The sequence below is a fragment of the Ictidomys tridecemlineatus genome, chromosome 5, assembly GCF_052094955.1.
Source record: "Ictidomys tridecemlineatus isolate mIctTri1 chromosome 5, mIctTri1.hap1, whole genome shotgun sequence".
In the NCBI taxonomy this organism is placed as follows: Eukaryota; Metazoa; Chordata; class Mammalia; order Rodentia; family Sciuridae; genus Ictidomys; species Ictidomys tridecemlineatus.
In genome coordinates this window covers 178,077,112-178,089,696 of record NC_135481.1, presented here as the reverse complement: position 1 = coordinate 178,089,696, position 12,585 = coordinate 178,077,112, and the positions used below count along the sequence as shown (strand labels likewise).

Genomic DNA, 12,585 nt, shown 5'->3' with positions numbered 1-12,585 from the left:
GAAGCAGCCCAAGATCAGGTTTGTCAGATTGACCGAACTTCGAAGTCTGCTTATTCTAATTACCATCTCTGTAGTCTTGTGCAGATAATGCAGCCTCAGGATTTTCCATTTGATTAAAGAGATCTACTTCCTAGAGTGAGAGAAGGAGTACATGAGAAACATGAAATGCTCAGCCTCTTTGCTTAGCAGAATCCATTCAACAAATAGTTGTTCTGTGTATTGTAATTTTTCAAAAATATTTTCAGTTATAGATGGATACAATATCTTTATTTTATTTTAATGTGGTGCTAAAGATTGAACCCAGTGCCTCACATGTGCTAGGCAAGCACTCTACCACTGAGCCACAACTCTAGCCCCTGTGTATTATAATTTTTATGGTTGAGTCAGAGATTGAAATCCAGAGGGTGGTGTAGTGATGTAGTTAAGGAATGTGAGTTCTTGCGTGAGACAATCTGGGTTCAGATCCTATTCCTGTTGTTCGGTAGCTTTGTGACCCTGGGCAAACAATTTCTGTCCTTCAGTTTTCTCATCTATAAGATGAGAATAGTAATAAGACCTAATTCCTGTAGTAATGGAAAGACTAAATGACTTAAGACATGTGAAGTGCTGACAGTTGTGGCTGGAACAGAACACCTTCATCATCAGTAGTGTGGGCTTCCCTGAGAGATCCTGTTCTGTTAGAAAAGCACACTTGGCAAGGGATGTAGTACACTGGGCCTGCCCCTGGCATCACCTCGTACTCTAGGGAAGTCTTGCTTGTTGCCTCAGACCCTGGTGCAACTTCCTTTTCTGAGAGTCCTGTGGGACCTCAGGCCTTTTGATCATATTCTAGTCTGTCCCACTGCCTGCTCTGGGATGGGTCACTGGTGTTACTCAGTCTCTGATTCTCCTCTCACTCTCCTTGAAGTCCATGTCCTGAAGAGTCCCCATGGCCCTCCTTGGCTGCATTCTTGCTCTGCCCTGCAACTGTACTACCAATCCAGGTCAAATCAAGGTGCCAACTGTAGAGGTACATCGTTACCCCAGGGCTTGCTGAGGCTTGTCCTGGCCCCCATCCTAATACAGAGAGTTAGAAAACATATTAAGGGGCTGGGGATGTGGCTCAAGCAGTAGCGCGCTCGCCTGGCATGTGTGCGGCCCGGGTTCGATCCTCAGCACCACATACAAACAAAGATGTTGTGTCCGCCGAGAACTGAAAAATAAATGTTAAAAATTCTCTCTCTCTCTCACTCTCTCTCTCCTCTCTCACTCTCTCTTTAAAAAAAAAGAAAAGAAAACATATTAAGATCTAGATTGCGTAGATAATGACATTCCTTGATACCATAGCCAATGCACATACCCCCCTTGACTGATTTACCCTAATGTTCCTGTGGTCAGGCTAAAGGCCAAGCCTTGTTCAAAACCTACTGCCTGAACATCTGGGCTGCAGTAACAGACAATGGTAAATTGTATCATTTTTGGGTAAAACTCATAACCCTGTTGGCACAGTTCCTTCCTCACAAGGCTCCTTCTCAGGCATTATGTCGAAAGTTCTGTCTGGGCCTGTAGATAGATGTTTTTGGATGATTGTGCAAACTAAGCTCTCCATGATCTGACCCCTGTCTGTTTACTGAGACTTTTTGGATGCAACTTTTTATTGAAGTATTTCATTATATAGAAAATGTCCAAATCATTAGTGTAGAGGTAAATGAATTTTTACAAAATGATGAATTCCAACATTCAGATTAAGAGGCAGAATGTTAACAGCACCCACAGGATCCGCTTTTGGATCCTCTTCCAATCACTCCTCTTAGCTCTCCTTGTTTAGCCATGCTGATCTAGTTACCATTTCACCCACCCGCAGCATACCATTCTCTCTCATGCTCCTGCCCCTACACATGCTGTTTCCTTGGGTGCCAGGCCTCACCTCCTCACTGCTCAAAACTCAGGTGTGAACTTCCCCTGATGGGCTAGGTCTGCTTCCTGTACTTTCCTCCCATGTTTTGTAATTGTTTACTGGGAGATCCCTGAAGTCAGAGACTGAGTCACCAGTCTCCCTGGCACTCGGCACATGCTTGCCATAGAGCAAACTCCAGCAGTGTTTTCTTATTATACAGTTTTTAAAAAATATTTGAAGTCATATTTTACTTTTCTTTTTTATCTTCCCTGTCCCTACCTCGAGCACATGCCATTCCAACTTTCTGCCTTCCTAACCATCCTTCTTGGCTCTTCTGGCTTATCTGAAAACATATTAACTCTTTCTTTCTTAGTTGTTGTTTTGAGCCAGGGTCTGAACCAAGAGTGAGAGAAGGAGCTACATCCCCAGCCCTTTTCATTTTTTATTTTGAGACAGGTCTCACGAAGTTGTTGAGGCTGACCTTGAACTTATGATCCTCTGCCTTAGCCTCTCAAATTACTGGGATTACAGATATGTGCCACTATCTCCAATGAATTGTGATTTCTATCTCAGAAAAACTGTTACAAGAAAATGAACCAAAAAGTAAAGGTTTACCAACGTTGTGATGTTTACTGAGGGGCTTTTTTTTTTTTTTTGAGGGCACATAAGACTTTATTCAAATCTTGGTATATGAACACAAACAAAGAGAATGACTTCAGGAGAAAAGGAAACTACATAAGAACAAACAAGATGCAGGCTGGGGCTGGGGATGTGGCTTAAGCGGTAGCTCGCTCGCCTGGCATGCGTGCGGCCCGGGTTCGATTCTCAGCACCACATACCAACAAAGATGTTGTGTCCGCCGAGAACTAAAAAATAAATATTAAAAATTCTCTCTCCTCTCTCTCTCTCTCCCCTCTCTCACTCTCTCTTTAAAAAAAAAAAAAAAAGATGCAGGCTGGACGCATAGCTTGGTGTTAGGTTCAATTTTTTTTTAAACATGCAGAATATATTAACACAGACATACACATTCATATTCTGCCTCTTAATTTTATGTCAGCATAACTATAAATCTGATTTTAAATGTGTTTGCAAAAGCCATATTGCCATTTCTGCATAAATATTGACCTAGATACGCAAAATAATAATAATAATAATACAGAGCTTTGTGATTAATCTCTAGATGCCTTTCATTTTGTTTAGAAAATAAGATATAATGACATGGCATGATAATTAATATAAAGCAATCAGTGTTGAGTGGAGTCTAATACATTTTTGTTGCAGAGGGTTCAATACAGTGTCTAGAACCTACTAAGTGAGCAATAAATGTTAGTTGTAGTGATTGTTACCACCTTCCTTGGGCTCATAAAGGAAGAGTCATTTCAAGTGACCATTGAAAGATGGGTTTCTGATAGAAGGAGGATAGGGAAGGACAGCTCAGCAGAGGGGATAGCCTGACATCAGACACTGGAATGAAAGGGCAGGATGTTTTTAAAAGCTGGGAATGGTCCAGTGTAGCTGGAGGGAAGGGTGTGTGGCAAGGGGTGAGGGGTGAGATGGAAAGCTGAAGAAAATGCCCAGATAGTGAGGCTGTTGGAGTTTGGACTTAATCTGATAGATGAAATGGAACATTCAAAATTGAGCCTTTAAAGTCAGGCTTGTCACACTCTAAACCCTTCTAGAAGGATCCTTCTGGTTGGGGCTGGGATTGTGGCTCAAGGGGTAGAGCGCTTGCCTAGCATGCATGAGGCACTGGGTTCGACCCTCAGCACCACATAAAAATAAAATAAAGGTATTGTGTCCATCTACAACAAAAAATAAATATTTAGGAAAAAATGACTGACCACAAGTTTATCTCTAATTCACACATTGATTTAAAAAAAAAAAAAGAAGGATCCTTCTGGTGCTTTCTCCTTTTTCTTCCATCTTTCTACTTTCTGTCTACCAGGATTGTTTCTAGCTGTAAAGTTTCCTTGGTTTGAAGGATTTAATGCTCAAAGTTTTTTCATTCCCTTTTCTATGAAGTTATCAGATTCATAACCCTCTTTCTCCCAAGGTGGCTTTTAGGTATTTCAAATATATAGACCACTTTGGTGGGCAAAAGCGCCTTTTGTTTGTTCCTAGAGTGAGTTGGGAAAGGGATAAAACTCCTTGGACTGAATAGCTTCTATTTTTATGAAACATCATTGAAGAAGATGTCTGTTATTTTCAGTGAACAGTAGGCCCCATACTAATGAGAATTTAAAATTTTTAAAAATTATTGATAAATCTTTATTTACTTACTTATATGTGGTGCTGAGAATCGAACCCAGTGTCTCACACAAGCCAGGCAAGCGCGCTACCGCTGAGCTACAGCCCCAGCCCTGGATATTGTCATTTTTATGAAACATCATCATTGAACCATCAGTTATAACAAATGATTTCTGGGCTGCTTTGAAATCCTCCTTGTAAACTCAAACTCTCTAGCCTTGATTTTTGTGTGCCCTGATGTCTTAAACCATTTGAAAGGGAAAAGCTGCTTTTTGATTTTTTTTTTTAAAGAGAAATCAGTTGTTTTCCTAGACAAAAACAAAGCAGTTCATTTTGGAAAGTTTTAAAGTATTTAGAGAAGCAAAGAAAGGAAAATCATTTATAATTTCACCATCATCCAGAGTTAACTATTGTGAACTTCATGGTCTATTTTTTTTTTAAGGAATACAGAATTTACCTCTTTTATAACCTTCACTTAATAGGAAGGTTAAATATCTTTTCATATCATTACAGATTCTTTTGTATCATATTGAATGATTTCATAGCAGTATATTTTATGTAGGAAATTGGGACATTATTAGTAAAATTTATTATATTTTAATTTAGAAAAAAGAAACTCATGATCTGAAGATAGCACATAAAGAAGGAGTGTTGTAAAGAGTGATGGGATGTTGTGAAATCTAAAGGGATACTTTCACAGTTCTGAATACCATAAACAATCATTGCAGGCTTAATAAATTGGTACATTAAATAGGATGTTAATAGACTCAATCTCTTTATACATCTTTGGGCTAAAGTTTTGTAGAATCATTTTGGGTCTGAAAATTTCACAAGAAATATGCTTGTGGTATCCCAGGTTGCTAAAGGTAGATGGTTTTGACTTCCTTGGTTTCCTTTTATGGGAAATCAAGCCATGAAGCTCTCACTCTGTGTGAGTTTCAATAGCACCTTGTGTATCAGGAAGCACGTGTCAGGTGATTATTTGAACAGTTATGGAAAGTTTCATGTTGATAAAGACTTGCTGAGTCTAATCTTGATTGATGAAGCTGGATTATTCCATACGCTTATTTCTTTTTACAGGCAGTGCTTTCCTCAGTGCTATTTTTCTTGCCTTAGCAACATACCAGTCTCTGTACCCAATCACCTTGTTTGTCCCAGGACTCCTCTATCTCCTCCAGGTAAGCACTTGCTGGTTAGAAACCAGTGCTCTAAGTGATGTTTAATACATAGCCTGGTCCCTGCTGGGAGGAAGGAGGGGAATGGATCAATAAAGGCAATGGGACTGGGGCCCCCAACTAATATCTGCTTGCTTCTACTTGAAAAGACAAACAAAGAAACTTGACTAACTTTAAATAAAGTAGACTAAGTGATCTTTAGTTCTGTATTTTGTTTTTGCAAGTGTGAAACTGCTTTTCATTTTAAAAAATTGTATTTGGGATCTATCAACCATCTTGTATTCTTCTCTCACCTAATGTACATAGATTCCTCTGAGCTCATTTCTTTTTAAGTTTTTTTCTTTCTTTTTTTTTAAATAATAGCACTCACCAGTTGTAGCTCAGTGGTAGAGCACTTGCCTAGCATGTGTGAGGCACTGTGTTCAATTCTCAGCGCTGCATATAGATAAATAAAATACAGACCCATCAACAACTAAAAAAATATATATTAAAAATAGCACTTATTTTCTAAAGTTCTTTAAAAAATTAAATGTAATGGGTACACTTGTTGCAATGACAGGAACATCCTAGGTGATCAATAAATATGATAGTAATTCTGGCACTATACTAAGCACTGCAGGCATCATCTCACTTCAGCCCCATATGGATTTTGTGAGACAGGTCATATTATTTGCAATAGGTTTGTTTGGTATTATACATATTAGGCACATGAATTAAAACAGAATGTTGGGAGGTTAAATCATTTACCTAAGGTCACATGGCTGGCAAGAAGCATGCAGGAGGTAACACCAAGATTCAAAAATCCAGAAGTGTCTTGATTTCAGAGTCTTCATTCTTAACACTCTTACTAAACTAATAATATGCATCCACTTGTGCAAAAAGAACATTTGCTTGTCAGTATAGGTGACTTTGTAATATATCTTTTGGTGTACACAGTGATACATGATTAGGTTGGTCTTTCTTTTATTTGGGGGAATTTGAGATATGGTCTTCAGTAAATAGCACTGGATATTTGGGCAGGGTATAGTATAGAAATTTGGTTTTCTCTAAGTAATTTTCTTAAGTTATATTTCTCCAAATGATTCACTGGATCTGAGACTAAAACGTTATATATTCTTATTTTGCAAGATCAAATTGTTCTCCACAGAAAAAGCCAGTTGCAGTGCCACCATCAGTATCTACAAAGAAGTGAACCAGCTACCTCCCAGTCTGCCAGCACTGGCTTTTCAAGTTGGATTTATAATCGCTAGTTCAATTAGATGTGTCACCATACAATGAATTATTTTGTTTTGATTTTCTTTCTATATTCATATTGATCCAATCATTTTCCATATAACAATATACTATGTGTATGTGTGTATATATATATATATATATATATATATATATATATATATATACATATGTATATATATATATACACACACACACACTTTTAGTTGGTGATGGACCTTTATTTTATTCATTTATTTATATATGTTGCTGAGAATCAAACCCAGTGCCTCACACATGCTAGGCGAGTGCTCTACCATTGAGCTACAACCCCAGTCCTTATATTTGTTTTATACTGTGCAGTTTATTCTTTAGAAAGTTTGAGCCTTAAAGAGAAAGCATGCAATCAGAACTTTTATGCAACTAGTTATAAAATAAATAATATAGAAAAAAAGACTAGGGGTGTAGCTAAGTGGTAGAGTACTTCCCTAGCATGCATGAGGCCCTAGGTAGTACCACCAATAAACAGACCAACAAAAACACTTGGGCTGACCTAAACTTTCCAAATAATTTGTTAGTCCATTTCTAAATACTGCTTTATATAAAATGACTTTTGTTTAAAACTCAAGGAAATTTCCTCCTGACAACAGTGCACAATAAAACTGTCATGAGGTTAGGCAACTCAGCTAGTCAATTTATTTAGTCTCCCTGCCCAAATATCCAGTGCTATTTATTAAGCACTCAATATCTCTGACTCTGCAGAGATAAAGCAGGTACAGTTGCCAAGCAGGGAGTATTCCAGGAAGACTGCTGTGCTAGTAACCTATGGGGTGGTTGAGCATAGAAGACACTGAAATTGGGAAGGTTAGACCATTGTCAGAGGAAGTTGAGAGGTGAGGGTCTGGATGCAGGGGATTTTTAGGTGGTGGAATCAGCTGGCAGCAGTCTGTATCTGGGAAACAGGAATAGGAAGAGTTTGAGATGAATTTCAGGACCGCATTTATGTAGAAATTAAAATCCCACCTCTGTTTTTTTATTTAAGAATATAAAGTGGCCTGAGGTCAGTAGGGCCTTCTGAGTCATGGTAGAGTATTTGGAAAATTAATTCAGTCACTTCCAGGAAACAAACACACCTGTTTAAATATGAGAGCGAGAACAGAAGAGGAAATTATCTTTTAGAACTGAGTTCCTCCTAAACCATTAAGTGGACCCATTAGGCCTGAGTTTACAGAGGTCCAAAGGCTCGAAAGAGAGAAATTAGAACTAATGAGCTCAGTGAAATGCAGCCCTGTGACAGAATGGGATGTTCCAAGTGAGGTAAGCTCCCTGTGAATCAGTTTTTAGGCCAATGGAAAATGGCACTTATTAGGGAGTCCTAGCAATGTTTTAAGTATCATCACAGGTGGTTGGATGATCCCAAATGTTCTTCCAACTTCCAGCTTAGAATGGTTTAATAACCACAAACACATGATGGATCTGCTCTTGGCATTCTGGTTTTCTCAGTTTCTAGAAGCCCTCTGCAGGCACTCTGGAATGATTGTATAACATACTATAGAAAAGCACAAGCTTGATGGGGACGTCTTGTTAAGATGGGAAGCAGAATAGTCTCATATGTTAACAGGGTGATGTCAGAACTCTGAAACCAACTCAAAGAACCCTTACTGGCCAAATTTGGGATATTTTGAGCACCAAAAGAATAAAGATTATAAGGGATTATAGAATGTTGAATAAATTAAAATCCATGTGTTCATAATGAAGTTCAGAAGAGAGTTGATTAGAGAAAAAAATTGGATATACCATCATTGTTCCCAATTTCTTTTATTTTTTTTAGAGAGAGAGAGAGAATTTTTTAATATTTATTTTTTAGTTTTCGGCGGACACAACATCTTTGTTTGTATGTGGTGCTGAGGATCAAATCTGGGCTGCATGCATGCCAGGCGAGCGTGCTACCGCTTGAGCCACATCCACAGCCCCCAATTTCTTACATTGAAAATAACTGAAAGGAAGGAACTACCCAGGTACAATAGCTTATACCTATAATCCCAGCTACTCAATAAGCTGAGGCAGGAGGATTGCAAGTTCAAAGCCTGGACAACTTAGTGAGACCCACCCTCAAACTAAAATAAAAAGTGCTAGTACTGTAGCCCAGTGGTAGAGTTCTTGCCTACCATGCATGAGACCATTGGGTGGGTGGGTGGGACTGTTGCCTTACACTGAGCTTACTAGTTTTAGCTTCCCCAGTTGAACAAAGAGACTGCTTCTAAATAGATGAAAGCCAATTTATAAATGTAGAAATGATAGAATAGCAAATCGCCAATGAAATTATTGAACCTAGCAAAGGTCATCAATGGATGCTAAAATCAAGTGAATAGTTTTTAGAGAATGTTTATAATTTGAATGGTGCAAAAATTTTATCATCCCCACTTTCCACCCTCTAAATTATTTATTAATAACAAAGGAGCTGGTGTGGTTGCAATCCCAACCGCCTGGGAGGCTGAGAGATGAGGATCACAAGTTCAAAGCCAGCTTCAGCAATTTAGCAACGCCTTAGGCAACTTGGCAAGTCCCATCTCTAAATAAAATATTTTAAAGAGGGTCAAAGATGTTGCTCAGTGGTTAAGGCCCCTGGTTCAATCCCTGGTTCCAAAAAAAAAAGGAAATCACATCTGTACAAAGGAGTGTTCTAGAAGTCTCAGGTCAAACACATGATCCTACTCAAATTGTTTACAGTGGAACAATTGAAAAAATGCATTTCTTTTTTTGTTTTGTTTTGTTTTTTGGTACTGGGGATTTAATGCAGGGGTGCCTAACCACAGAGCCATGTCCTTAACCTCTGTTTATTTTTTATGAGGCTGCCTTTGAACTTGCAGTCTTCCTGCCTCAGCCTCCCAAACTGCTGAGATTACAGGCATGTGCCTCTGTACCTTGCTAAGATGTGCTTCTTGGTGTGATGCAATCTGTGTACATAGCATTAACTTTCAAATATTCTTACCTAAGAAGTTGGCTTTAATTAAGCCTTTAGATCTGTTTTCTAGTTTTTAGGAAATGAAAAAACAGAGGAATAATTTCAATGATACTATAGGAAGTTATTGAACACACTAGAATGGTCTGTAGGACAGTTGATCTGGTTCTCTTCAAATTGTCAAGGTCATGCTGGGCTTAGTGGCATAGCCCCTAATCTCAGCAACTCAGGAGGCTGAGGCAGGAGGATCACAAGTTTGAGGCCGGTCTTGGCAATTTAGCAGAATCTTTCTCAAGATAAAAATAAAAAAGACTGGGGATGTACTTTAGTAGTAGAGTACCAGTGGGTTCAATTCCAGTGCCATTAAAAAAGAAAAGAAAGTAAAAAAAAAAGAAAGACAAAGTCAATGTCATGTTTCAAGTTTCAAGACTAGAGAGACACAAAAACCAAATGGAGGACTGGGGGCTGTGGCTCAGTGGTAGAATGCTCGCCTAGCATGCGTGAGGCACTGGGCTTGATCTTCAGCACCACATAAAAATAAAATAATAAAATAAAGATATTGGGCCCACCTATAACTAAAAAATAAATATTAAAAAAAAAAGCCAAATGGAATGAGAGGTTCTTGATTGAATTCTGGTGTGGAAAAAAAGATATAGAGTTGTTTTAGGGGTTGTTAGAAAAATTTGAAGATAAATAAAAATATTAGGTGCTTTTAGAGAACTATTATTAACATCTTGTGCTATGAAGGAGAATATCCTTATTTTTATGAGCTGCATGCACAAGTGTTTTGGGGAGAAGTGTCATGATATGTACAACTTTTAGATACTTCAGCAAAAATTAATTTGTATACTTAGAAATAACATGGCAAAGTGGTAATCTTTAATCTAGTGACATAAAGTTGATTATTATTATTTTTTTAGAGAGAGTGAGAGAGGAGAGAGAGAGAGAGTTTTTAATATTTATTTTTTAGTTCTCGGCGGACACAACATGTATGTTGTGTTACTGAGGATCGAACCCGGGCCGCACGCATGCCAGGCGAGCGCGCTACCGCTTGAGCCACATCCCCAACCCTTGTTTTGTTTTTTGAAACAAGGTCTCGCTAAGTTGCTCTGGGTAGCCTTGTGATCCTCCTGCTTTATCATCCTTAGTGGCTGGGATACACGTGTACACCATTACAGAACTTGATTATTGTATTATTTCAGATTTTCTGCATGTTTGAAAAAATTTATGTTATGGTATGGGAAAATAGAATATAGTTTCTGACATCTCGATTAGGACATTTATTAGCTCTGTGACTCTGGAGCAGTTACTGTTTAAGTTCTTTCTCCCTTGGTTTCCTTATTTACAACGTTGGATAATAGTACTTGGGCTGGAGATATAGCTTAGTGGTAGAGCTCTTGCCTAGCATGTGTAAGGCCCTGGGTTTGATCCTCAGCACCACCAAAAAAAAAAAAAAGAAAACATATATATATATATATAAATTAATACTGCAAAGGATTAATATATGTCTAGTATCCAGAACAGTGTCTGCTCTCAGTAGATCATAGGAGTAGTAATTAGTATTCAGATGGAAAGGACCTGGCTATCAGTCTATAGGTACATAAGGTAATGAGGGGAAAGGATAATTATTTCTTTTCTGGAGCCAGAGGAACTGTAAATTAGTTTGTATTTCCTCCTTTGACACTATAAACCTTCCTCCATTCTGCTGAGTTTCTATATACTGTAAAAGGTAGATAATGGATAAGCTAGTGAGTGTTTCATCAGTGCCAGAGTCAAAGCTATTTTTCTCTTTCCTCTTGAGGCCCAGGATCAAAAGCAGGGGTGCTGCATCTGGCTCCCTGGTGAATCACTGGTAGTTTGAGCCCATCTGTTCCCCTCCTCCAACTTTGTTCTTCCTCTGACCTTGGCTTGGAGCCTAGTTTCCAAATTAGAGAGAAGCTTACAGTGTTATGATCTGATCACATGCAGAATAAAATAGTCCTAACATGCACAGGATCTGGAGGCTACAGTGAAGGAATAAACCAAGTGCATCAAGAGACTGAGGAAGACTAGGGGAGATTTGCTGAGATGCTTATAGTGAAGTCCAGGAAGTTTCTAGTTCCTGCTTTTCCTTTTGCTTGGGATTCCTACAGCCTTGGACCCCTGTGGTTTGTTTGAGGTTCTGTTTTCTTTCAAGGACAATAATAGACACTAGGGGAAAATACCTTGTGAGTGCTCCTTTGGTTTTTGCTTTAATCCAGTATGAGCTTTTCTTGTCTTTGAACTGAAAAAATGAATCCTATAACTGTTATACTTTCTGGTGCTTGGGCAGGTTAAATGATAATAGCTCAAACTAAAGGAGCCAATCCCACTCAGGTCTTTCTTGATATCTGGGTCCTTCCCCAGCCCTTCTCTGAGGCCTTATTTAGAATTTTCACACTCTGCTCTTTGTTTCTCCAGCAACTTTTTGTTGTCTCTGCTGCTTCCTGGAGGGTGCCAGAGCAGAGGTGACATTGCTGTTAACTTCTTTTCTTTTTAGAAAAGGTAAAAATGAGGATAAGAACTTGGTCATACATTTAGGATTCATTTTTTTATCTGTCTTGTAAAATATCTCTCCTGGGTCTCTTTAGATTCCAAGAGTTTAGGTATGAAAACTTTGTTAGGTTCCCACTTGCTTTAAAGAGTTTATTCTGAACATTGATCTTTTCCTTCTCACACCATGAAAGAAAATGGTTTCTTATAGAAAATGTTGTTCTCCCTCTTGTTTTATGTAGATAATGGGAGGGAGGTAAATTTTTTCTCCTTTTGAGGGCTGGTGATATAGCTCAGTGGTAGAATCTTGCCTAGCATGCTCAAAGCCCTGGGTTCCATCCCTAGGACAGAAAGAAAAAAATTATTTTCTACCTTTCCTTTGTGTAGTTTGACTTTTTCTGAAACAGTTTGAGAATTCTGTTCTCTAAATATTTTTATATATTAGTAACAATATATCTTATGGGATAACTGCTAGTTAAATTTTTCAGGTTGAGGGTACACGTAACCCATGGACCAAATCTGACCCACAGATGGATTTCATTTCACCCTAGTGTTTAATTTTGTTTTGAATTCGTTGTCACTATTTTAAAAAATCATGTTAA

The 12,585-nt window shown here is 38.4% G+C and overlaps 1 protein-coding gene across 1 annotated transcript in view; it reads left to right on the top strand.

Annotated features, from left to right (window-relative positions):
• Pigu (phosphatidylinositol glycan anchor biosynthesis class U) overlaps nt 1-12,585 on the top strand; it is a 91,137-nt gene that overhangs the window by 35,451 nt on the left and 43,101 nt on the right. Inside the window, exon 7 of the mRNA XM_005329909.3 lies at nt 5,204-5,301. Within this exon, the coding sequence (XP_005329966.2) occupies nt 5,204-5,301 (98 nt within the window). The remainder of the gene's footprint in view (nt 1-5,203; nt 5,302-12,585) is intronic.